This window comes from Adiantum capillus-veneris, chromosome 16, assembly GCF_014529385.1.
Source record: "Adiantum capillus-veneris isolate H3 chromosome 16, ASM1452938v2, whole genome shotgun sequence".
Taxonomy (NCBI): domain Eukaryota; kingdom Viridiplantae; phylum Streptophyta; class Polypodiopsida; order Polypodiales; family Pteridaceae; genus Adiantum; species Adiantum capillus-veneris.
Window position 1 is genome coordinate 30,151,253 of NC_140946.1, and position 27,351 is coordinate 30,178,603.

The window sequence follows — 27,351 nt, forward strand, 5'->3', positions numbered from 1 at the left end:
CGTTTTCTTCCACTGCGGGTTGAGCATCAGGCTCCCCATCATCAGGCACATCACCCTTAACAGGTTTCAAGAGACTCACATGCAACGCATTATGAATCCTCCAAGTATCTGGCAGTTTCAATCGAAAGGAGACATCATGTATCTTGTCAGTGATCTGGAAAGGTCCGTAGTATCGCATACTAAGCTTTGGAAAAAGTCTCTCCTTTCCCTTTTTCTTTCGTAGGTGTGCCTTCTCAAAAGTAAGAGCACCCAATCATTCTCCTTCAGTTTCAAGTCGCGACGATGGCGATCCGCTGCCTTTTTTTCTGTCGTTCTTGAGACTCCTGCAAAGTCTCGCGAACCTTGGCAAAAGCCGTATCCAAATCTCGCGAATATTCATCCGCTTCAAATATCTAATCTTTCGTGCTCAGGAAGGATGGAACCTCACAGCACTTTCAACAATCTCACATGGCGTCTTCCCCATCGAAGAGTGTATCGTGTTATTGTAGGCAAATTCCACCGAAGGTAAGTTCTTTTCCCATTGAGTCTTCTGATCCGCGATACAAGACTTCAATAAATCTAAAATCACTGAATTGGCAATCTCAAATTGCCCGTCAGTCTGCAAGTGGAACGATGACGAGAACTGCAACTGCGTGCCAATGTTCTCCCAAATTGCCTTCCAAAAAAAACTCGTAAATCTGGGGTCTCTGTCGGAGACAATCGTCTCAGGCGTGCCATGTAATCGGAAAATCATTGTGATCATTTTGTGTTCTCGGGAGATCAAAAAATGAAATCCATTTCAATTTTTTCCCAGGGGCGGGTGGGTATGGGTAAAGGCTGTAACAATCCTTGTGCCTTATGCCTGTCAAACTTGACCTGGCATACTGCGCACAACTCTTCCACGTCCTTTTTGAGTCTCGGCCCAGAGAAGTATCTCTCTACCCCCTTCATGGTGGTAGCAATGCCGCGGTGACCCATAAAAGGTGGACAGTGGCATTCAGTCATAACCTTTTCCCTCAACGGCTGTGTAACGCACAACATAGTCTTTTTCATCAAGTAGCCTTCCCGAAGGGAGTATCCAACTACTGTCTCCCCATCCCGTATCCGCGTGAAAATATCTGCAAAATCTGTATCTGTGGCATACTGATCGACCATATCCTCGAAGCTCCTACGATGTACCACGGAAACAGCCAGAACCAACGGTTTTCGAGACAAAGCATCTACCACCACATTCTTTTGTCCCTGCACATGGACAATCTGGAAGTGGAACTGTGACAAGATGTTCGCCCACCGCATCTGCTTTTCCGAAAGCTGCTTCTGTGACAAGAAGTAGCGCAAACTCTGATGGTCTGTAAAGACAGTAAAATCTGCTCCGAGTAGGAAATGCCGCCACTGAGTAAGAGCATGGATAACCGCCAAAAGCTCTTTCTCATAGATATGTGCTGTCATCTCCGGCCTAGAGAACAAACGGATCTCGTAAGCTATGACATGGCCTTCTTGCATCAAGACCGCACCCAGACTACGACCACAAGGATCACAATATACTTCAAATAACTTCTGCAAGTCCGGCAAAGTCAAAATAGGTCCCGTAGTCAATTTCTCTTTCAAGATCTGAAAGGGAGTCACCTCTGTGGGTCCCCACGAAAAAGGTACTCCTTTCTGTGTCAAGGTATGCAAAGGGGAAGCAGCCTCTGCAAACTTTCGTATGAACCGCCTGTAGTACGAACACAGTCCCAAGAAGCTTCTAACTTCATGGACATTCCTTCAATCGGGCCAATCACGGATAGTCTCTATCTTGGCCGGGTCCATTTGCACTCCTGCTCTGCTGACACAATGTGTCCCAAAAAGTGTATCTCTGGTAGAAAAAAATCACTTTTCTTTGCATTAATCACTAACGTGTGATATCGTAATGCCGGAAAGACTTGAAGCAGACGATCTCTGTGTTCTGCCTCATTCTTGGAGAAAACAATGATGTCGTCAAAGAAAGTGCCAACAAATAGACTGTACTCTCGAAAAATCCTGTCCATTATCCGGTTAAATGTCGCAGGAGCATTGGTTAAGCCAAAAGGCATCACCAAAAACTCAAATAACCCAAAAGTCGTCCGAAAAGCTGTCTTGTAGACATCGCCTGGCGCTATCCTGATCTGATGATATCCACTCTTCAAGTCAATCCTGCTAAGGCACGAGGATCCCTGTAACCTGTCGAGTATATCATCGATCCTAGGAGTTGGAAATCTGTTCTTGATGGTGATTTCGTTGAGAGTGCTATAATCGATGCACATTCTCCAAGATCTGTCTTTCTTCAAAACCAACAACACTGGAGAGCAATACGGTGAAGTACTAGGCTGGACAAGACCCTTTTCCAAGAGGTCTTTCACTGGGTTCATAATCTTTCCATTCTGTACTCGGCTCACATGGTAAGGTGGCCGATTTGGTGGCGTGCTTCCAGGTATCAGATAAATGGTTTGATCGTCAGTCCCTCTGAAAAGCAATCAGCATGAGTGTGGAGAAAAATCTTGGCGTTCTTTTGATCAGGTCAAAACATATTCAACCTTTATCCAGCGTTCAGTTCTCTCCCAAAAGAATGAGTAAGAAACTGAAGTTCATCAAGTACACTCTCTAAGCCCTTCATTTATCAAAGTTGCTTTCTCGGCCCGGTAGTCAACCACGGCGTAGTTCTTGTGGTACCAAGGGATCCTGAGTAGAACGTCACTCGCGTGCCCTGAACACCCCTGTCATTGCAAAGGAAGTTTGCCAATGCTCGGTGTACTGGCAACATCCCATCCGGGTGCCAGTCGAACTACCTCCGCCTGTGGCGTCAGTCTGCCGGGCGTAATTCCAAATCGAGCCGCCAATTCCAAGTGAAGAAGTTGGCCTTGGCTCCTTCAAAAGAGCTTCCTGATCCTTCACTTTGCCCCAAAAGCGGCAAAGTTTGTACTTTCATTCATTAGATTCGGTGCAGGTCCCACGCCATGTGGTACCAGTTCTGCTTTTCTATTTGCCTTTTCTGCCACATTCCTCAGCTGCTCTCGAACTCTCAGACTTGTCGTCGTCTTTATCATTCTGTTCTTTCTGTGCCTTATTAGGGCACTTCGCGGAGATATGTCCCTGTTCCCCGCATCCAAAGCACTTCCCCTCTCTGATGAAGCGAGCTCTCTCCTCAGGAGTAAGCTTGGGTCTTTATCATTTTTTTCTGGGTTGCTCTTTTTCTTTCCACTTTCATTCCCATAAGTCTGTTCGGCTCGTTGTGTCATGGCCTCATCTGTGGGGTAGGTCAGACTGCTAGAGTGAATGGCAAAGCCCCGCTTCGCATGACTCATCAACTCCTGAATAGAAGCTGACTTCTGTTCCAAGCAGTGATCTCGGATCTCTGCAGGTAGACCCAAGGTTAACCGCTCAATTTGTTCTCTGAACGAGATCTTCTTGAATGAAGAGGCGGGTAGAAAAGAGCTCCAGAATCTTTCACAACAAGCATTGATTGTATCTTTCTTGGTCATCCGAAGATGGTTCCAAGCAGCTCGTACATCTCGTTCATATTCTTGCGTCAACCAAGAAGAAATAAAAAGCTTTTCAAATTTCAACCATTTAATTGGCGCAGTCTTGTTTAAAAGAAGCGTGGACCACCAAGTACGAGCATTCCCCTTAAGGTAAGAGGTAGCTCTCCGAATCTTGGAGTGCTCTGAATAGCGTCCTCCCGCGAAAGTGATGTCAAACTGCTGTATAAAAGACAAAGCCTTCGAAGCATCTGAGTATCCTGAAAAAGTATCAAACTTGATTGAGTGGCCAGCTTCCTTAAACTCTTGGACTTTCTTGCTTTTATCTTCGAGAAAGTCTATTGGTTGGCTTTGTAAAAATTCTTCTTGTTCTCATAAAACTTTCCGTCATCAGAATCTGAGCTGTCTGTAGACGATTCCTCAGTAGAACTGTCAGTCTCTGGGCGAGATGTAGCCTTCTTCTTGCCCTTTCCGAAGCTTTGTTTCTTGCTTCGCTTTTTACCTTTTCTGTCTTCTTCGCTCGAATCTGAAGAGCTAGAAGAACTGTCAGAAGAAGAAGAAGAAGAAGAACTGGGTACTCCTTCAAATCGAACACGCTTCTTCTGTTTCTTTGCCTTGTCAAATGTCGACTAGCGACCCAAATATCCCGGGAAGTCAGTGCCTTTCTTCTGCTTTTTGCCATGCTTTTTTTTGCCTTTCTTTTGCACGTCGAAAAGCTGAGCAATCCATGCATCAACCACGTTCTCCAGTTATAATTCTTGGAGGCAGAAGATTTCTTGAGAGCGGGTTTTGGGAGTGGTGTTGTGGTTCTTTGCCATTCCATCTGTACCTCTGCCAAAGAGGTCTGGTTCATATATTTTGCCATCTTCGAGTCCTTGGCAAAATTGAGCATCATCTTTGTTGCATTGCCAATCAATTGACGACGCTCCATCTCTCGTTGCTCTGCCTGAGTAGGCCGAGGCGGGCCATACTCTCTGTTTGAATCTTCGTTGTGATCCCAGCCCGCATCTCCAGATGCAGAGGGAGTCGACTAATCATTGCCTGAAGCCATAGGTGCCGCGGAATTTTTTTTTTTGGGGGATCGGATTTCCCGTAGAAGAGAAAGTGGCGGTGCTATGATACCATTGTAACAGACTTGGACACTCCAACTCAAGAATCAACCGCGGCAGCACCAAATAACCACTTCAAAACAATTTATAGATCACAATAGATTTGCACTGGCCCGGCGGAGTTCCGTGCCTAGAGATATTGGCCCCAAAGACTGGCGCCCCTTTCGGTATTTCTTTTTGTATTAATCAATCATCAAAGTACAAGAGAGTGGCTCGGGGTTCACTCTCAGACTCTGCGTCCAGATGCTCTGAGAAGTGAGGCCCTCACCACTAATTTAAAGGTACAAGGGATGCCCAAAAGCAGAGCCCCAAAAGCTTCAAATCAAAAGCAATTGCTCTCTCTCTCTCACAGAGAGTCAAAACTTGAAAGCAAAAGCATTCTCTCTCTCTTTCTCATATTGTAGAGAAAAAGCAAAATTTGCGTCGCTCATCATTTTCAATTTTTAATAATAGCCTCCGCGATTTCCGGAAATTAGGGTTTTTGGCAGAAATTAGGGTTTGCAGGAATTTTAGGGTTTTTGGCAGAAATTAGGGTTTCTGCTGTCCGCCACGTCATCACTTTGTGACAGAAGCAGCTTTCAGATAAACAAATGAGATGGGCAAACATATTGTCTCAGTTCCATTTCCAGATTGTTCACGTTACGGGAAAGAAGAAGTTGGTGGCAGATGCGTTATCTCGGAGGCCATAGGTATTGGCCATGTCAGCGATACTTCACCCTAACTTTGAGGATATGCTTGATGGTATGCTATAGATTCCGATTTTTCAGACATCTTTGATCGGATACACAATGGGGAAACAATGCAGGTTACTAGTTATACTATCAAGGAAGGTTATTTGATGAGGAAAACCATGTGTGTCACACGGGATTTGAAGAAAAAGGTGTTGACGGAGTGCCATAATCCTCCTTTCGTTGGGCATCGAGGTTACCTTGAAAGGGGTGGAGAGGTATTTTTCTTGGCCTTAGCTCAAGAAACGATAAACTGCAATAGAGAAAGGAGCTGATTGGGCAAATTTGAAACAGCATCATCATCAGGAAACAATTCCCCACATATATTAAATTTGTAAAAACTCACAAACGTAGAGATTCATTGTGTTCAATCTAGATTGACATTTGATAATAGAAGGAATCTCTGATTGTTAATGCAATGTAGGGGCATGGAAAGACACGTTTCTTTGTGACTATAAACTTTCCGGAGTACTCTTCTACGTGAGCACAGTATGCCTAAGATACATATATCATGTGGATGTACTCGCCCAAACTAGTTTTTCTTTTAAAGGAGGTCGATGATGCATGCTTTAGAGTGCAGAACTATTGCTCAAAGGCAAGCCATTTCAAGTGAAAAGTGATTATCAATAATCTCTGGTGCTTGTTTTTTAAAATTTATTTGTTCTATGTCGAGGCATCCTGAAAATGATCTCTTTTTTTCTGCTTACACTCTAACAGGCAGCTTTTGAATGTGCAGGTGGAAAGGGAAAGAGGCATCACTGTGAAGGCACAAACTGCAACAATGTTCTATAATTATATGAGGGAAAATGCTGAAGCAAGTTGCGCTTCTCCTCTTGCAGGAAGATCCTATCTTTTGAATCTTATTGACACACCAGGCCATGTGGACTTTAGTTATGAGGTTTCAAGGTCGCTTGCTGCTTGCCAGGGAGTTCTACTTGTAGTTGATGCAGCACAGGGTGTGCAAGCTCAGACCGTGGCTAATTTTTACTTAGCATTTGAGGCTGATCTGACTATCATTCCAGTTATTAATAAAATAGATCAAGCTAATGCTGAACCTGACAGAGTCAAAGAACAGCTGAAGTCCCTATTCGATCTTGATCCGAAAGGTGCACTTCTTACGTCCGCCAAGACAGGGGAAGGCCTCTCAAAGGTTTTACCTGCTGTTGTTGAGAGGATCCCTTCTCCAAAAGGATTGATTGCTTCTCCATTACGTATGTTGCTTCTTGATTCTCATTATGATGAGTACAGAGGTGTCATTTGCCATGTTGCTGTTGTTGATGGTATGTTGCGAAAGGGGGACAAGATAGCATCAACGGCTACAAGACAAAGTTATGAAGTCATGGATGTAGGGATTATGCATCCAGAGCTTACACCTACTGGACTGCTATTGACTGGTCAAGTAGGGTACATTGTTACTGGAATGAGATCCACCCATGAAGCACGAGTTGGGGACACCTTACATCATGGTCAAACCTCAGTGACACCTCTGCCTGGTAAGTACACTGGGCTTCACTCATGAAAGTTTCAGTCATGGTCCTGTGCTTATGGTTTGTGGGTTATGCTATCTCCCTGTTTCTTTTTGTTGAATTTTCTTTGTATTTAATACTTCGCTCACATTTTCAAGCCTGAAAGCTTCTTCATTGTGATATTGCTTGTTTGTAATGACCTCTGGCCGCTCCTGAGATCACCTACATGCATCAATTGACAATTTTATAACTATGTTTCTTGAATGCTGTTGTTCAGAGAAACCAATGTCAAGAGTTTGATGTTGAACGTTTTTTACAAATATTTTTCACTTCTGCAGGTTTTAAGCCGGCAAAACACATGGTGTTTGCTGGAGTTTATCCAGCAGATGGATCAGATTTTGAAGCCCTTAGCCATGCAATTGAACGACTTACTTGCAATGATGCCAGCGTATCTGTCACCAAAGAGACTAGTGGAGCACTCGGGATGGGATTCAGGTTTGAGAAATGTGAAATAGGTTTATTACTGGCTTTATTATTGGAGAGGGTATTTGGTAGTTGATAGAGGCTACCGATTTAATCTTGGAGAGTTGACTAGGTATGCAGCTGGATAGTGTGGCTTTTTAGTTGATAGAACAGCGTGGAACGTATTACTCATCGTTGTTATAACTTCGAGAGGTTTGCAATGAATCATTGTCTTGCTGATGCAAGCAGAATTCTCCCCTAAAGACTAAAGGCGCACGTATGCTAAGCGACAGGTACTTAAAAGAGTGGTTTACTTGGAAGAAAGTTGATAATCAAGCCTTTTCAGATACTTTTTTTATGAGGAGGTTGGCCTTTAGTAAGCTACAATGAGTTGGGCACAATATGAAAAGAATTCATTAGTGCCCCCAAGGTAACCTCCAAGCAGACTGTTCACAGAGCACCTCCCTAAACTTCCTTTTTTGTTGCAGCGAATAAATTCAACAAGCTAGGGACGATGCCTTGAGCTTCTCAATGGCTTTATAACTTATCTATTTGTGGAATAACAGCACAAGAGACTAGGAATCTTGGGGTTGTAATGGGCTAGGACTTTTAGTTTGCTTTAGTAGCCTTTTGATAGCAGGTGGCGCTTGCTTTTGAATTTTGGGTTGACCCTTGGAGCATTTTTTTAACGAAGTTGACATTGTTGTTGATGTTTTGTCACGTAGGTGTGGTTTCTTAGGTTTGCTCCACATGGATGTTTTTCACCAGCGACTTGAGCAGGTACAGTTATGTGCAGTTTCTGAGAAAATTAGGTATTGTTTTTCTAACTATAAGTGAAACACACTAGAATTTGTAACTGAAGCTTTCTAGGATGGTTGTAATTATCTCTTATGTCGAAGGGAAATGCACGAAATAGACAAGTTTTTCTAGCATTTTGATAAACTCCTTAACTTGATGATCCAAACTGCAGTCAATAGAGTTGCCATCTCTTAAGTCATGTCATAGGCATGTTGACACATTCACATGATGATCTTGGCAGCAGCCAACAATTTGTGTCCAATGCCATTGTCTCAGGCAATTGACCCGCCCCTTTTGTTGTTTTGTCTTAGTTGCTCAGAGGAGCGCTTGTGCTAACATTTTAGAGCTAGAATTGGAGTAGCCATTCACATATAGAGGGCACAGTCATGTGGAATGTGGAATGGATTGCGGGTTTATAAACACTCAAGTCATCAAATTTTGAGCTCCATGCCTCCTACGTTCAAATATTAAAGCTAAAATCCTCATATTTACGATAATTTCCAAATCCTAGTAGTCAAATGTGCACTCATTCTATATACCTATCTTTAGCAGATTTTTGACTCAATGTTGATACAACGTGACAAACCTAATCTTTACAGTCGATCACGAGACTGGATACATGAGACCAACATGCTGTATCTAAGCCATGAGCTGATGCCACTGAAGGCCCAGTGAAGTATGACTACTACTCATATAACCATTTACACAAAGAGGCTCAGGCTTAGTCAGTATCCCTTAGTCTTTCCTAGACTTACCTCGGCGAAGTAGTGGCATGTTGATGTGGCACAGAGAGCTGGTGTGCATTATGACATGCACACGTCTTGATTGTCAGGATGCAAGAAAAACCCTTCACTTGCTCAATGGACCTTACTGAGTTGTTCTGAGTTTTATGTGCTGGCAATTGAGTTGGTGTCTTTAAATGGATTGCTGAAGTTTAGGCATACTCCTGGCTACAAGTTTATCAAAAGCAACTTTCCAAAAAGCACCAAATAGAATTGCCTAACAGCCAGCAGTGCCATGTCAACATGCAAGCGCGATTTACGGGACCGCAGCCTAGAGTTCAAGCTTTTTGACTTTTAGATTTTCAGGCCAGAACTAGGATTTAAAAATCCCTAATCCTTTTCAGTTTAGGCTCCTCGGCCATACTTTCTGGGTTAAGAACTTCCTCTATTCTTCGAGTTCAGTTTCTCTTGTTCTCTTGGTCATTTCTCCTCCAGTCGTCATACATGCCACGTCATGACTTTGTGACATTTTCCCCTCGTGAAAGAATTGTAATCGCCCTCGATTACGCCTGCAAAAACAACCAAAGGACAAAAACTTTCTTCAGTAGAGACACTAACTCTATGTATTCATGCACCAGACAATCATGATCATTGTAACCTATTTAGCAATGACATCCAGACCGCACTGATCTTTTCATGGATGTCTTGATCTACTAAATCTTGTTACTATTAGATTCATATCCTTTCTTTTCACATTTCATTCACACAAACCATGCTTGTGACCATCCCCTCTAGACAATACATCCACATAGCATGCAGTTCAGAAAATCACACACTTAGTTCACACTGAACACCGTGTTTCAATCATTCAATCTAGCCATCTCGTTCCATCGAGAACTCTGGATGCACCTAGATCATTGTGCAACCATCTCATCCTAGTGGAACTCTTGATGCACTCACAACAATATCCAGTCATCTCATCCAGATAGACATCTTGATGCACTAGAATTTCATTCTGTTCTCATTCACTTAGCCATCACATTGAGATCTTGCTGATCTCTAACAGATGTCTAGATGCACAAAGTTCAAATCATTCATCAGACAAAATGCTACAAACATTTCATCTTTCTCTACATGTCTCTAACAATACACACATGAAAGAGCACATGTCTTCAATTCAATTAAAAAAATTTTCAATTCAGTGTACATATATATATATTTTTCCGAGAAAGAGATCCTTCTATTAGTTAATGAAAATGCCCATAGGACTACAACCACCTCTACTAGAGAGGGCTACAACAATCATAAGGGGAGACTCTCCTAATGAAAAAACAGCATATGTACAATGAGGCTAAATCAGGAGATGGGAGGAGGGAAAAGCCACACAGGTGGACGGTTGTGCCATCTGAGCACACCCTAGACCATGGTGAAGAAAGGCCCAGGGCGCTAGAGTCGAAGGAACGCCTCTCTACGCTCCCGCATGCGGTTAGAGCTGCCCTGGAGTCTCTCGAACTGTCCCCTGAGAGTATGGATCAGCTCTAACCAAAAATCTCGAACAGTCTCTGCTGGTGGCACAAGGCGAGCCTCAAAGATGCTAAAGCAGCGGGCCCGCCAGATGAACCAGAGTGTCAGGCCACAGATGAGCTCCCAACACTCTTCTCTCTCACTGCACCACTCGTGTGGAGTAAGCTCTGTAGCAGGCTGGAGTGTAGGTCGACCCCCCTGTATCGCTATCATCTTGCTGGTGGAGCATAGCTCAAACTGTAATGCAGGGCCCGTGAGAGTGGACCAAGCAGCTGTCCCCCAAGTGTACTGCCATGGTGTGGAAAGAGCTGGCATCAGCCGAAGGACCCGAAGCCAAACCTAATGTGCCATGGGGCAGTCCCAAAGACAATGACGCTTACTCTCCAAAGGATGGTCACAAGCTGCACATGCTGCCGAGAGGCCACTATGTACAAGCCCGCTCCTCACTGTTGTAGCTCTATGTGCAACCAACCACTGGAACAACGTGACTCATTTCGGTTGTCTGGCGTCCCACAACCTCGCCCAAAAAGCTGACAAGAACTCAGCTGTGAGACCCTCCTCTTGCCAATGAGGTGCTGCAGCAGGACGAGCCTCTCTCTGTGCTGCCAGTATGTGACGTCCTAGTCCCACAGTGTACTGAAAGAAAGGGACACCTGGATGGTCAGCTGAGGAGAAAGGGTCCCTCCAAAACCACTCTCCAGGATCCCACTGCATTCATGCCAGGGGACAGCTCTCCCAAGCCCACAGCCTCCAGTGGCCTGTCTCAAGATCTGCTGGGTCAGGATCTATGACACAAGTCCTCCCACAGATTCCCACAACTAGGATCCTTTGAAAACAACACATTGCAACGTGGGGCCTCTACTGAGACTTTGTGTAAACGACCCTCACCTTGTAGCTCAAAAAACATGGAGGGTACAGTCTCTGAGCAAGCCCGAACTGCGATGAGGACCTCTAATCGCGTGAAGGCCCCCATCCATCTGGGTGCTGCTAACTCGAGAGGTGTAAGCCACTCAGCTAGTACTGCCCTGTGATGTCCTGGCACATGCTCTGCACGCACCCCTCTCATGTCCTGTAGCTGGATGCTCTGAAGCTCCTCTGACAAATCTGAGAACTGTAGCCAGTCACCTAAATTGCGTACTGGACCCTCTGCCATGGGACCCTAAGAAACATGAGGCCTACTACCAACCAAGTGGCCTCTCTGAGTGCTGACCATGGGGTTCCAAACAAGGGGCTGTCTTTGGTGCTCCTCGTGCAAGTAGGTTGATGCTGCTCCAAGCCTCTCCGCAGTTGCTGCCAGGATCGAAGAAGGCTCACAGCAAAACGGTCCTCTAGTCTCCTGCTCAGGCCAACTCTGCGCATCTCTGTGAAAATCCATCTGGTGAAAGGTCTCCAAGGGCCTCCAGCCTGAGGCACTCTAGCTCTAACCCGCTAAAGCAAAAACTCCTTCCAGGGCTTCTCCCCTGGAAGCAGTCTTCTGACAACAAACTTCCCAAGAAGGGCTCTGCTCTGCTGTGTCGGGTCTATAATCCCCAACCCCCTGTGAAAACAAGGTAGAGTGATGACCTGCCAGGCCACTTTGGCTCGGGCTATCTGAGTATCGCGCCCTGGCCAAAGGAAATTCCTGATCAGCCTCTCTACCTGGCTGATGCTGGAGCTCAAAAAAATCCAACAAGATGTAATGTACCACATAGTAGCCAACAACACCTTGTTGGCCACTACAACTCTGCCTGCCAAAGAAAGACGTGTTGAGCTCCAATGTAACAGCTTCCTCCTGATGGACAGGAGGAGGGGAGCAATCTTTTGCTCAAGAGACAAGTCCAAACCAACCTGATAGCCCAAGTAACGAACTACAGTCTTTGGGGGGATCCATCTGAAACCCTCACCTGGCAGCCAATCAGGCATAGGAGCACTGCCAACCGAGAAAGCCACTGTCTTCCTCCGGTTGATCAGTGCGCTTGATGCACAACAAAAGGTCTCAAGAGCCTGCTCACACCTGTGTAGGTTGGCCTCCTGGCCCTCCAAGTACAAAGTTGAGTCGTCTACAAACTCAGAATCCAGTAGCTCATCGCCTCGAATAGGAAGCGCTAAGCCACGTAAACCAACTTGCTGTGAAACCAAAAATCTGCTCATTGCCTCAACATAGAACAGAAAGAGGAAGGGGGCAAGAGGGCTATAAGGTGTAGCAGAAGTGAATGTTAATATTGCTCAAGATGAGTGCTCCGAAGTGTGCTCAAGGGTTCCTTCTACTTACGGAAGGGAGAGCCTTCCGTTCCTTTAGTGAGAGAGTGCAATGATCACACACAAAGTGAATGCTATTGTGAATGAAGGTGTTGAGAGAGAGAGAGAGAGAGAGAGAGAGAGAGAGAGAGAGAGAGAGAGAGAGAGAGAGAGAAGAATACGACACCAGACTGTTCTCAATCCCTCCTCCAAGGGCCCCCCTCTCTATGGCGAGAGAGGTCTATGCTATTGACTGCACAAATCTGGTACAATGGTCTAGATGCAATGGACTTGCCGACGATGTCGACGACAATGATGACGATGACGAGGACGGGCTGAAAACTGAAAACGCTAGGGCTGAAAAGCTGAAATCTGCAAACTTTTGACTTTCTACTGAATACTGACACTGTGTCGGCGATGGCGGCGACGCGACGACGATGCGCTGAAAACGCAGATGCTGAAATCTGCAGACAGTAGGCTGAATCTGAAAACGCTGGTTGACTCGATGGTACGGCGAGGATCGGCTGCGCGGGTAGGTGAGATCTGCGAGGCTAGGGGCTAATTTTGCAAGGGCTGAATGCTGAAAACTGAAAATGCTGATGTACTTGGCTGATTTGGCGTCTTGGAACTGCAAAATGCTAGACCAGATCTACTGCAGAAAACACCAGAAAACGCTGGGGCTGATATGCTATTGAAAATGCCAGGAGTTCTTGTTGGCTGAAAACGCTAGGCTCTCCGCCGGTCTTGCTGAGAAGGAGCACTGCAAGTTGCTGGGAACTTCTTCTGCCAGAAAGTACTAGCGCTATGTTTCTTTTATAGCGACTTAGCAAATTTTCCCTACTCACTTTTCCAACAAAAGTCACTTATTAAATAATAAGTGAAAAGTGAGTGAATTGGGGAAAATGGGTTCTATGCACTGTAAAATGTTCATGATGGGTACTGAATGTCATGCTGATGATCATGCTGTGTGCAACCAGAGGATGCAACTACTCTTAAGTGCTTGGACATGCACGGTGTGCGCATAGGCCCACAAAGGTGCTAGAACATTTCCTAAGCTGACCTGAACCCTAGACCTGAAGTAGCTTGTCCACATGCACATAGGGTTAGATGTGCACATGACAAGGGCAGCCTCGTCTAACCAAATGTGTGAGCATGAACCGATCTCCTCTACCTCCTACCAAAAGCACCTGACTGTGTGCACAGCTGTAAAGAGCTGACACACCTCTAATCCAGGCATCTGAAAAGCCCATCCTGCGAAGAGTGCCCTCCAAAAAGTCCGAGTCAACTCTATCGTAGGCCTTCTCAAAATCGAGAAGAAGTATTATCAGATTCTCACCACAGAGGCGCGCGAGGGAAGATGCCTGCCAAAAAGTAAAGATGTTGTCAAGGATACTGCGCTTGTTGCTAATTGGACTATTTTCTAATTTTTAATGATTAATTTCTCTAGGACATTTTATTGTGTACACTAAGAACTGTTAAAAGATTGTAGCTATAGAAAGTGCCATCAAGAACGAACAACTTTGATGTGTCATTTGATGGGTGACGGTAAACATCGCGAAGGAGTTTCCGTAAGTTCGGTGGAAAGGGCTGGGTTACGAGTGCCTCTGATGCGTCACATGATGGGCGACGGGTGCATCAGAAAGGGGGCATTCCGTAGGTTGAGGAGGAAATCCGAACTGAGTAAGAAAATACGCGTAAGAACGCAAGCACAAGAATAAAGATGGGTTCGATGAAGCTTTTTACGAAAAGCAGGAACATTCGCGGGAGGGCAGATGCTTTCCCGCGAGGAGTCTGTGTCTGCATTGCATCTGTGCCCGTGTTCTGCACCCGGGGACGCCTGGAATGTGTTCGTGTAGCATTGTTTTCACTAGCTGAGTGGGTTTTTAAAGTTTAAACAAGTTCACACTTTATTTTATAAAGTGGCTGGTCACTTTTAAGTGATCAGCCCTCTTATAATTAAAAAAAAGCAATGCTCTAAAAATCCTACGTTAAAACTCTACAAAAAAAAGCCTACGCAAGGCTGGCTGAATTCAGCGATCTCTCTCTCTCTCCTCTTGCTAGGGACGCCAGCCTTTTGCTTTTCGGCTCCTATTCCTGCCGGGTGCATGGGCTTATAAAAGGGCAGTTAGTGTTCCAGTTTTACACACGCCAGGAGCAGCCGGAGGAGTTAGCGCTGAGAGTTGGAGCAGTCATTGCGAAGGAAATTCAGCAAGTGCTCAGTGACGACGGAGTACGGAGGTTGCTTTTCCGAGCAAGGAGCGACAGGTATAATTTGCAGGAATCTCCCTTCTTACTGGAAAGTCCCTCACGGGAAGTACGGCTTCACGCCTAAGTCCCTTACGGGAAAGAACGGCCTTGTGCCCAAGCCCTTTTACGGGAAAGAACGACCTTCGGGTCTAAGATTACAGAACGGAGGGGTTTCCTCGGGTTCTCGTGCTTGTATACGAATTCTCCTTGAATAAAGAATACTCTTGACGGGGGGGGGGGGAGACCAGCCCATCTTCTAGTCCCCAATACTGTGTCGATCTTCTCCCTTCTCTCACATTTGCAAAGTATTTTATTTTTCAGATTTCTAAGTGCTCGTGTACACTCCCGTTTTGTGACAGTGGTATCAGAGCTCGGACTCCTCTCTTTCTCTGCAAAGAAGGACGATTCCGGGAAGAACGAGAAGAACCATGTCGAGCCAAGGGAGAAGCGTTGAAGAGGAGCTTCAACAAGTGCGAGCTCAGCTTGTGGATTTGCAACAAATCTTACTATTGCCAGATGTCCAAAAGCTCTTGGGCGGAATGAAGAGAACGAATGGAACTGATGCAGCCGGGCATCCAAACCACAATGTTGGCGTGAGACCACAGGAAGAAAGAGAAGAAGAACGTGCCGAGGTGCACAAAGGATCTTCGGATCGGAATGAACGGCCTACTCCAAGGAAAGGCCAGGAAAAAGCGCTCTCTTTGCTAGACGAGAGCAAGGACATCTCTATTTCATCTTCATCTTACTCTCCTGATTATACTTCTACTTCTCAATCTTCTCGCCAGAAGAAGGAAGCCGCTACTACTACTACCCTACATCAACCTAAAGATAAGCCTCGATTCAAGAAGCATGGTCGCAAGTCTCAACATCGCATGAGAGTCTTCAAATCGGGCGACAAGGACATCAAGTTCGAAACCTACAACGGACGGAGAGATATATCGAAAGCACCGTCCTTCATCAGACAGTTTGAAGTCGCCTTTACCGATGGGCACTTCACAGAAAGATCCAAATTGCGCCATGTGGGGATGCACCTCAAGGAAACGGCCAGTAATTGGTGGTTAGCCAAGATTCTGGAAGGTTCACAGGCCAGAACTTGGGAGAGATTCAAATCTGAATTTTATGAACAGTTCCTTCCACCCAACTTCGAGCAGGACATACGGAAGGAATGGGACTGGCTCGCCCAGAAGGAACATGAGAGAGTCACGACCTATGTGGACATCTGAAGGTCACTCCCTTCATGAAGATTGCCGACGAGGAAAAGAAACGAAAGTTCGAAGCGGGTCTCCAACCGCAGCTTCGAAAGAGTATGAAAGTGTATCCGCATGACACTCTTCAGAGGATGATGGAGTCAGCAATCATTGCTGAGGATTTGCACTCAACTGGGACGCCCAGAAAAATGGAGCATAGCACTTACCGTGCAAGACAAAGAGGGGTCTACGATGACCAAGGGGGCCAAGGAAGAAAACGTCCTCCATCTAGGGACTATGATCATTCTAAGAAGCCATAGGGCAATGGCAAGCGAACTAAGTATCTCTCTCCTACTCAACTCCAAACCTTCAGAGAGGAAGGAAGATGCTTCTACTGCGGAGAGAAAGGACATATGAAGCCGGACTGCCCTCTAAAGCAGCAACGGCAAGAACAAGCCTCTACGAGGCAAGATAAAGCAAGGAACGAACCCGCTCCACCAAGCTCGAACTCAATGTTCAAGGAAACACAGAAACGGAGAAAGGGAAGCGTCAACTTCTGAAGGGCTGGGGGTCTTTGAACAACCAACGAGTATTGATTCTTTATGATCCAGGATCCACGGATAGCTTCATCTCCCTGGATACTGCGGAACGTTTGTGCCTCACACCGGCTCAGCTTGGCACACCGGTTACAAGAGGGCAATGGCAAGCGAACTAAGTATCTCTCTCCTACTCAACTCCAAACCTTCAGAGAGGAAGGAAGATGCTTCTACTGTGGAGAGAAAGGACATATGAAGCCGGACTGCCCTCTAAAGCAGCAACGGCAAGAACAAGCCTCTACGAGGCAAGATAAAGCAAGGAAGGAACCCGCTCCACCAAGCTCGAACTCAATGTTCAAGGAAACACAGAAACGGAGAAAGGGAAGCGTCAACTTCTGAAGGGCTGGGGGTCTTTGAACAACCAGCGAGTATTGATTCTTTATGATCCAGGATCCACGGATAGCTTCATCTCCCTGGATACTGCGGAACGTTTGTGCCTCACACCGGCTCAGCTTGGCACACCGGTTACATCCGGATCGGCATTCGAGGGGTTGACAACCAATGCAACTCCCGTGCAAGGACAGCTCAATCTTCGGATTGGCGAGTACAAGGATCGCGAATCATTTTTGATGGCACCCATCGAGGGATGTGATATCATCTTGGGTATGCCATGGCATTTCCACATGACACATGTCCCTGATTATGTGGAAAAGACCCTCACCTTTGATCATGGGGGTAAGAAAATAAAGATTCATGCTGATGTAGGAGATTGGCAGTTCCCAATTGTAAGTCATATCTCCATTAAGAAAGAAATGAAGAAGTGTGTTTCTTCTTACTTGATTGCACGTGAGAAGGATACAACTAGTGGGGATTCACTCTCTAGTCTGGAAATTAAGCGTTTTCAATTTATTGAAAAGTACAAAGATTGTTTCACGGAAACACTCCCCGATGAACTACCTCCGGTACGCCCGGAAGATCACCGCATAGATCTCATACCGGGTAGCTCGCCTCCCAATCAACCCCCTTATCGGGTGAGTCTTGCTCAGCAAGAGGAAATTTTGAAGCAAGTCAACGAGCTTCTAGAGAAAGGGTTAGTACGGCCAAGTGCTTCACCCTACTGCTCTCCAGCTCTACTGGTGCAGGAGAAAGATGGCACGTTTCGAATGTGCATAGACTATAGGTCTTTGAACAAGATCACGGTCAAGAATCGCTTTCCGATCCCCCGGATTGATGATATACTTGATAAGTTGCAGGGTGCAAGTGTCTTTAGTCGCATAGACTTAAAGAGTGGGTATCATCAGATACGGATCGCCCCTGAGGATGTCCATAAGACTGCTTTCCGCACAACCTTTGGACTATATGAATTTTTGGTAATGCCTTTCGGCTTGACCAATGCTCCTGCGACGTTCAATCGCATGATGGACCGCATTTTCAGCCCGTATCGAGCTTTTACGGGAGTATTCTTTGACGACATACTCATCTTCTCTAAGTCAGAAGAGGAACATCGGAAGCACTTGGACCTAGTGTTTCAAGAATTGCGAAAGCATCAGTTGCATGTGAATGCAAAGAAGAGCGAGTTCTTTCTCTCAGAGATACACTATCTCGGCCATATAGTCTCTCACAATCAAGTGAGTATGGATCCTACCAAGATCCGAGTGGTAGAAGATTGGCCTATTCCCACTACGGTACATGATGTACGTAGCTTCCTGGGATTATGTTCGTATTATCGAAGGTTTGTCCGAGGATTTGCCCATGTAGCAGGACCACTTCATGATTTGACAAAGAAGAAGATTCCTTTCAGATGGGGATCGAGACAACAAGGAGCTTTTGATCAGCTCAAGTACTTGCTAAGCCATGGACCTATTTTGATAGTGCTTGACTTAAGGAAACCATTTGAGGTTCACTGCGATGCTTCAGGCAATTGCATCGGAGCAGTGTTAAACCAAGAAGGCCATGCAGTGGCTTATGAAAGCAGACGGCTTAAGGATGCAGAGTTGCATGCATCAATCTACGAAAAGGAACTCACGGCTGTGATTCACGCCTTATCCAACTGGAAGCACTATCTTCTAGGAGCAGATTTTGTGATCAAGACTGATCACCAGAGTTTGCGGTATTTTCTTACGCAAAGGAAACTATCTGAGAAGCAGATGAGATGGGCAAACTTTTTGTCTATGTTTCACTTCCAGATCCTTCACACGGCTGGGAGTAAGAATGTGGTCGCGGACGCATTGTCTAGGCGGCCAAGGGTGAACGCTATCACTTCGGTGTATCACCAAGAATTAGAAGCACTACCGGATTTGTATCCGAATGATCCAGACTTCTCCACCGTTTGGGGAAAGCTACATCGTGGAGAGAATGAGTTTCCCTATTCCATTCGGGACGGTTATCTCTACCACCATCAGGCCATATGTGTGGCGGAACCATTAAGAAAGAAGATTATGGATGAAGCACACGCTTCGCCTTATGCGGGTCATCGGGGTATTCTCCCTACGACCTTAGCAATGGAAAGCTATTTCTTTTGGCCTAGCCTTAAAGCAGACATTGATAAGTATGTCAGGGAATGCTTGGTTTGCCAAAAAGTGAAGGATGATCGGCATAAGACGCGTGGGTTGCTACAACCTTTGCCTGTGTCTAATGAACCTTGGGAAAGTATTGCCATGGACTTCATCATGGACCTCCCTAGAACTCAGACTGGAAATGACGCGATCTGGACCATTGTGGACAGGTTTAGCAAGCAAGCACACTTTATACCAGTCAAGAAAACGATCAAAGCAGATCATATGGTTAGGGTTTTTCTAGCACAGATCTTTAAGCATCATGGAATGCCTAAGTCTATTGTGAGTGATCGAGATCCTTGCATGACCGGAAATTTTTGGCGTGCCTTGATGGATAATCTTGGTACGAAGTTGAATTTTTCATCTGCCTACCATCCTCAAACGGACGGGCAAAGTGAGATAGCCAATTCCACAGTATTGGATATGTTAAAAGCTTATGTGTCAGACCGGCAATCTGATTGGGAGAAATATTTGCCTCTTGTCGAGTATGCGTACAACAATACCATACACTCATCGATGGGGAAAGCACCTTTTGAGATTCTCTATGGTAAGCCTTTGCTTCCACCGATCCTTTTAACTAAGGATAAGATCTTTGCAGCAGATGAATTTGTGCGAGACCTGGACACAGCCTACGGGCAAGTTAGGAGAGCTATTCTACGCTCTGAGGAAAAGCATAAGAAAGCTACAAACAAGCGCAGGAGGAATCTAGACTTAACAGTCGGACAGTTGGTCTTACTCAAGTTTGAGAAGGCAAGACTTAAGAAACAAGCGTCTCATAAGGGGAAGGTGGTAAAACTTTCTACCCGTTATTATGGGCCGTTTAAGATCACTGAGCAAGTGAATGATGTCACCTTCCGATTAGAGCTACCGCCTAATTGGAGGATCCATTATGCTTTCCATGTCAGTTTACTCCGGCCGTATGTGGGACCGCCTCCGAGTCAGCCAAGTGCTGAGGAACCTCCTGAGGTTGAGGAAACAGAAGAAATACTCCAACCGGAGCAGATAGTAAGTCATCAGGAGCGGCCCTCAAGTCCGGAAAAATAACATGGAAGTATTTGGTTAAGTTTAAGAACTATTCGAATCTAAATGCTCAGTGGATGACGCAAGAGGAATTAGCAGCTTATCCCGAGATACTGGAGGTATATGTTCAAGCACTACAGTTGAGGTCAACTGTTTAGAAGCCAGAGGGATGTTGCTAATTGGACTATTTTCTAATTTTTAATGATTAATTTCTCTAGGACATTTTATTGTGTACACTAAGAACTGTTAAAAGATTGTAGCTACAGGAAGTGCCATCAAGAACGGACAACTCTGATGTGTCATTTGATGGGTGACGGTAAACATCGCGAAGGAGTTTCCGTAAGTTCGGTGGAAGGGGCCGGGTTACGAGTGCCTCTGATGCGTCACACGATGGGTGACGGGTGCATCAGAAAGGGGGCATTCCGTAGGCTGAGGAGGAAATCCAAACTGAGTAAGAAAATACGCGTAAGAACGCAAGCACAAGAATAAAGATGGGTTCGATGAAGCTTTTTACGAAAAGCAAGAACATTCGCGGGAGGGCAGATGCTTTCCTGCGAGGAGTCTGTGTCTGCATTGCATCTGTACCCGTGTTCTGCACCCGGGGACGCCTGGAATGTTTTCGTGTAGCATTGTTTTCACTAGCTGAGTGAGTTTTTAAAGTTTAAACAAGTTCACACTTTATTTTATAAAGTGGCCGGTCACTTTTAAGTGATCAGCCCTCTTATAATAAAAAAAAAAAGCAACGCTCTAAAAATCCTACGTTAAAACTCTACAAAAAAAAGCCTACGCAAGGCTGGCTGAATTCAGCGATCTCTCTCTCTCCTCTTGCTAGGGGCGCCAGCCTTTTGCTTTTCGGCTCCTATTCCCTCCGGGTGCAAGGGCCTATAAAAGGGCAGTTAGCGTTCCAGTTTTACACACGCCAGGAGCAGCCGGAGGAGTTAGCGCTGAGAGTTGGAGCAGTCATTGCGAAGGAAATTCAGCAAGTGCTCAGTGACGACGGAGTACGGAGGTCGCTTTTCCGAGCAAGGAGCGACAGGTATAATTTGTTGATACGCATTGCGAGTTGTTGCTTTGTGTGGTTTGTTTTGCAGGAATCTCCCTTCTTACGGGAAAGTCCCTCACGGGAAGTACGGCTTCACGCCTAAGTCCCTTACGGGAAAGAACGGCCTTGTGTCCAAGCCCTTTTACGGGAAAGAACGACCTTCGGGTCTAAGATTACAGAACGGAGGGGTTTCCTCGGGTTCTCGTGCTTGTATACGAATTCTCCCTGAATAAAGAATACTCTTGACGGGGGGGGGAGACCAGCCCATCTTCTGGTCCCCAATACTGTGTCGATCTTCTCCCTTCTCTCACATTTGCAAAGTATTTTATTTTTCAGATTTCTAAGTGCTCGTGTACGCTCCCGTTTTGTGACAGCGCTCCTTGACAAAACCTATCTGGGTCCCATGTATAATGCTCTCTAGAAGTGGCTGAATCCTCAAACTCAGAGCCTTGGCAAGAATTTTGTAGGTTGAGTTAAGGATGGTGATGGGCCGTCACTGCCGAATCTCATCCAAGGAGCCACTCCTTGGGAATGAGGTAAATCAAGCGCTCACTCATGCTGGCAGGCATCTCTCTTGTGTGTAAGATGTTCTGAAAACATAGTCACAAGGTACGCGTTCGGGGACGGGGAACGAGGGACGGGGCTCAAATGGATTTTTAGTGTAAAAAAGAGGGCGGGACGGCAAGTGGGGATGGAAAAGTGGGGACAGGAAGCCCAAAAATGGGCATCCCCTGTGACTATAACTGAAAAGCACTGTAGAGGTCTGAGCCAAGCAAGTCCCGGTACTCTAAGAAAAAACTGGGAGTCAAACCATCCTCACCTGGACAACTACCACGGGGAAGTGCTTTGAGGGCCACATGGAGCTCCTCTAGCTGAAGAGGCAGCTCAAACCTCTGGCGCATCTCCTTAGTCACAAGACAAGGCAATTGAACCCAAACCTGCTCTCTGCATGCATCTTGGCGCTCTGACTGAGGCTTTGCTGACAACAGGTCATGGTAGAAGAGTAGCAATTGCACACATGTTCTCTGGCTCTGAAGCAAGTGACCCGTCAGGCTTCCTCAACTGGCTGACACTGGCGTGTGCATGTCAGGGTCCCACTGTCTCAAAGAACGCCCCCGTAACTCTGTCACCCACTTGGGTCCATTGAGATGCTTGTTGATGGAAAGCAAACTCATGACGCCTCTCTTCTGTGCTGGCAAGCTCCTGGCGAGCCTGTTGCAACTGCTCCTCCAACTAGGGACTGTTTGGGTGCTGCTCCTGCATCCTGTGCAGGGAAGCAACTCCCCGTCCAGACGCTGTTTGCTCCTCTCTCGCTGCAGCCAAGCGGGCCGTAGACTCTGAAGAAAGAACCGACTAAGCTGAGCAAGTGTAGAGGCCACTCTGTTAACAGGAGAGTCCTGTGTGTCCAAGCCCTCTGTCCAAAGAGCAACCACTTGCTCTCGGAGCTCAGAGTCCAGCAAGATCCTCTCAGGGATGCGTAGCATCGTGCTGCCCCTCCTCTGTTTATCTGTCTCTGTGAGGATCATTGGTGCATGGTCCAAAAAGGATGTCCCAACCAAGATGCAAACTGACCCACCCAAGTCACAAATGCGGTCACTAGCATAGAAGCGATCTATCCTAGATAGATTCACTCCTCCAACTCTGCGATCAGAAAGAGAGAAAACCAAGCTGTCAGGGGGGTCTCCCAAAACGTGAGTGCTGCCAACATCAGAAACCTTCATAGTCATACAAAACCACTCCCAAGTTGCCGGCTCAGCTCCGTGCACTATGACATGGCCACCTCCAATCCGATCAGAGGGTCCCTCCAACATGTTGAAGTCCCCTCTACAACACCACTGCTCTGCATGCGGCAGAGATTCCACAACTTGAGAACAGAACTCTGCCCATGCACTTGCCACATTGGGCACATAAATGTTCAAGAAACCCATGAGGCAACCGTGAACGTGCATAGTAATCCACCGAGCTCCGCTTGGTACAATAATACCTCTGCCCACAATGGCTTGTTGCAAAGAATCCGCAATAGTCATACATACCCCTCCCTGGATGCCTCCAGGTCCAAATGCAGCTGACCAAAACGTCTAGCGACCATGCAAAATCTGACCACACCCTCTAATGCGGCTCTCACACAGATGATGCTCCTCTAGCATAAGAATGTCAATCTCACCACCCACAAGGCATCGCTGAAGCTCTTGACGTAGCCGACCCCTCTGACGCTAAAACTGGGGCCCTCCTAATCCTTGCACATTCCATGAGATGATCCTCATGGAGTAAGCGAGAGAAAACAGATGCCAAAATGACCTATGAGACCAAAAAGTTACATCATGGTGAATCTGATACAAGGTTTGGATAAGAAGAAAGGAACTAACTAAACAGAAACACTCCTAGAGCTGTAAAAGGTGGGTATCAAGAGCCTGAGAGGTATCTGTTTCTTTTTTGGTGGTTGCAGGAGTATGGCGCTCAAGTCATTTCAACCACTCCAACAGTTCCGTATATTTTTGAGTACACAGATGGCAGGTATAATTAGAAAACTTAAACTGGGTTTGGTATTTTTAAGAACACGTTGGAAAAATTTTATTTACAAATGGTTTTTCCAGTAAAATCACCGTGCAGAATCCAGCAATGTTATCTTCTCAACCTGGCAAAAGACAGACTTCTGCCCGGGAACCAATAGTGATTGCAACCATTGTCACTCCCAGTGAGTAAGCTCTCTTCTTGAGATTTTTGTACATAAAAATGGCATTAATGTCATAATAAGTATTGCCCATGGTTTTTCATGGTTGTGATTGATTGAAGTAGCAGGATGGGTTTTTAGAGTATTGCACTTCTATATGAACTTCTTGCTTTTGTTTCAGATATGTAGGTGGATTGATCACTTTATGCTGTGAGAGGAGAGGGGTACAACTGGAGTACAATTTTATTGATAGGTAAGTCACTGCACGTGATTGTTTTACTGCTCTTTGGCGATATTAAGCATGCTCTTAAGGGGACTTGCCACGCTTTTATTCTAGCCAACGTGTTCTCTTGAAATACAAGCTCCCGCTCCGCGAGATCGTGGTGGACTTTTATGATGAGCTGAAGAGCATGACTTCCGGATATGCTTCGTTTGATTATGAAGATGCTGGGTAAACTTCATTGCTTCAATCTAGCACACTCAATTTTCTTTCTTTCAATTTTGATCAGGAGAAATTTAGGATGATACAAGACTGTCGGTTCACCAGGCCTTCTTCGGTCAACATGACGGAGCAGTTTGAGCATTTTAAAATCTAGATAAGCTAAATTCACTCTGGCGTTTTGCAATGCTCAATTTGTTTCGATAGAACGATAGATTAGTTTTCCCATTCTAATAGAAGCTTTTTAGGATGGTATACCTCCCAGATGGAGAGAGTCTTGTCACAGGTGCTAGAAAAGCTGGTTTTCTACATGCAGTCTAAATTTGTAACTGACTGTCAGTATTTTATTGTACAAATGTTGTTTGTTGCAACTGTATATAGATCACATAGGCTGTTCTTTAGCATCCATCCTAGTATTGCCTCTACAGGGCATTGGTTTTTTTGAAAAGAACAACAAAAAGACAGGGCATTGGTGTTTTTTTAAGGAAAAAAAAGACAATTGAAACATCCATCGGCTATTTGGAAGATTTGACTGGCTGGAGATTGTGTAGCTGACAGCCACAATACATGGAGCTAGTGCTTGCACTGGACTGCAAATCATAATTTCACTAAGACAACGAAGATTGGTGCTCATGTTATATCAAGGTAAGAATATGAGCAGCTGGGAAAGTGAACGTTATCTGGTAACTGTAAAGAGAGCATCGATGGTGCATACCTTGAGAAGCAGTTAAAATCGATCAGAAATGCAACTAAATCACGAGTTATATTATTTCCATGCGACCTGACTTCATGTCAAGCTGCTGCAAGTGCTTCGAGGGCACTTTTGCTCCAAACTCCAGGGCCTGCTGAGATGTCTGAGATATGTTGTTTTTAGTAGAGCCAAGTCTATCTTCTAGTGAGGTATGCTTCTGTAATCACACTTCGACTATTGTTTCCTTGGATGTTGAAAATGTAGACGGAATAGGGGCATATTGGTAGTGGATTAGCATGAAGCAGGAGTGTGAGGTTGTTTTGTCAAATCTCCCGTATGACATCATGGGTTGAACTTGTCATTCAAATGGTACTGTTTGGTATTGCAGATATCAGGAAGCAGATCTTGTCAAGCTGGACATCATGTTGAACGGGCAATCTGTTGATGCCCTCGCATCAATAGTGCATAGCTCCAAGGCACAGTATTTCGGTCGGAAGGTTGTTGACAAGCTTAGGAAGGTCATTGAGAGGTTTGATCGAGATTCCTGATGATTCTTGTTTTTGCAATGGTCGTACAGAAAGAGGCATAGGGTTCTGTAGGAAAGGATTTTGTATGTTGTGATTGATTTCCTACCGTCTGTTAATGCAGGCATATGTTTGATGTGGCGATACAAGCTGTAGTCGGCACACGTGTGGTCGCTCGAGAAACGTAAATTTCTACTGGCTAGTACTTTTTAAGTTGCTTTCTGTGTGGCACTTAACCTTTGTTTTCTTGCTGTTGGGATTTATGCTAGAGCAGGCTTTCAGCCATGAGGAAGAATGTGCTTGCGAAATGCTATGGAGGTGATGTTTCCCGGAAAAGAAAGTTGCTAGAAAAGCAGAAAGAGGGGAAAAAAAGGATGAAGAGAGTGGGATCAGTTGATTTACCACAGGAAGCATTTCACCAGCTATTGCAAAATAAGTGACATGCTGGCTTCTTTGCGAGTGATTCATACCACAGAGTCCAGCTTCTGCAACAGGAAAGGAAACATATTCTTTTCTCATACTGCCGTTTATCGAACAACCAGCTGTACGTAACAAGGTGGTAAGGGGATAAGAGGGCATTATTAGTGCTCATCCTTTTGGCAATGAATTATTGAAATGAGCAAATATAGAGGAGAAGATTTTTACAATTGAGGCTTGTAAAGGCGGGAGACGATCGTAGAGCCGCAGCGGGGATGGCTAGATCTTCAAAGGCAATGGTAGGTGACATGAGTGGTTGCAAGACGGAATTGGTATACATGTTATTTTGAAAATATTATGTGCGGTTTGTTCTTTTTCCGGTTGTTGCTGGGATCTATTGATTTGATTTGCAAGCACTAGCAGCTGATGTATCACTTAACAAGTGAAAAAGTAGGACATTAAATCTGACATAGTAACATTGGTGCAGCAGCCTGGAATTTCTTGCTTCATTGCACCAAGATAAGTCAAAGGGTTTGTAAAGGTAAGTGGAGTAGAGTGTAGCCTTGGACCGTAGAGAGTTTTCAGGAGTATATTGTAGTGTGTTGTTTTCCCACAAAGCTACTACAGAGTTTGGCAAGGTTCAGATTATTCCTTTCAGTTGTATTCACAGAAATCGAAATTATGACTCGTTAAAACATTGTATACACCTTTAACCCTGTTTGCATAGGTTCGTGGACAGATTTACATGCAATAATTTTTGGAGTTTTGACTTCCACACGTCTTCATTTTATCGAACTCAAAGCACCTTCTCCATCAATAGGTACTCCTAACGCATCAATTACAGGACATAGCGTGGCCCATGGTAGGTCCACTATAGATCCAATGCTCTTGACCATATCTCCTTTAATGGCTAAAATTTTTGCTCTGTATAACAGCCCATGGTAGGTCCTTGGTATTTGCATTTGTGAACAGAAAGAAAGACACTCTAGTGTGGAGGTAGAGTCACTGTGTGGCATTAAATACCATGTCAAGTATTGAGTTTGATGCCAATTTAGTGCACGGTGCAGTTTTGGCTTAATAGGTGCTGCCTTAAATGTCCAATTCTTGGCTAAAATGTAGGTCTGGTGCTCCCATAATTCAGACAGTTTTGGGATTCAAAATGGGCAAGGGGCACGAAGGCTGTCCTTGGTGTCTTCATTTTGTTTAAATCTTGTAGGCAGGTCATGAAGGTGCCCCCTTGTAATGAAGCTGACTTCTTAATTTTCCTGAATCTTTTTCACCTTGAAATATCATTGGGTCTAACTAAAATTGAGTCACTAAGCCATGCAATTTAAAAGACTTTACACTGTAAAGTTTTTCAGTCGTATAGTGAACATGCAAACTTTACGAGGGGTAACAGCTATGTGCAGGTAAGAACAGGTAGATCAGGGCTTCGTGGACGGTGGGTGGCATCTGCCAGTAGCTGCAACAAGTGGATTGCGGCCGCATTTAATGTCTTCCTGCCTCTGACTGCCATAGTAGAA

The 27,351-nt window shown here is 45.4% G+C and overlaps 1 protein-coding gene across 1 annotated transcript in view; it reads left to right on the forward strand.

The window, feature by feature from the left end:
• LOC147438792 (Small GTP-binding protein) overlaps nucleotides 1–26,601 on the forward strand; it is a 36,106-nt gene extending 9,505 nt beyond the window's left edge. The window contains exons 2-11 of the mRNA XM_086484764.1: nucleotides 6,047–6,803; nucleotides 7,115–7,271; nucleotides 7,964–8,018; nucleotides 23,533–23,600; nucleotides 23,681–23,785; nucleotides 23,939–24,010; nucleotides 24,095–24,208; nucleotides 25,276–25,416; nucleotides 25,536–25,595; nucleotides 25,686–26,601. Coding sequence (XP_086340890.1) covers nucleotides 6,047–6,803; nucleotides 7,115–7,271; nucleotides 7,964–8,018; nucleotides 23,533–23,600; nucleotides 23,681–23,785; nucleotides 23,939–24,010; nucleotides 24,095–24,208; nucleotides 25,276–25,416; nucleotides 25,536–25,595; nucleotides 25,686–25,851 — 1,695 coding nt within the window. The 3' untranslated portion in view covers nucleotides 25,852–26,601. The remainder of the gene's footprint in view (nucleotides 1–6,046; nucleotides 6,804–7,114; nucleotides 7,272–7,963; nucleotides 8,019–23,532; nucleotides 23,601–23,680; nucleotides 23,786–23,938; nucleotides 24,011–24,094; nucleotides 24,209–25,275; nucleotides 25,417–25,535; nucleotides 25,596–25,685) is intronic.
• The last annotated feature ends 750 nt before the right edge of the window (nucleotides 26,602–27,351 follow it).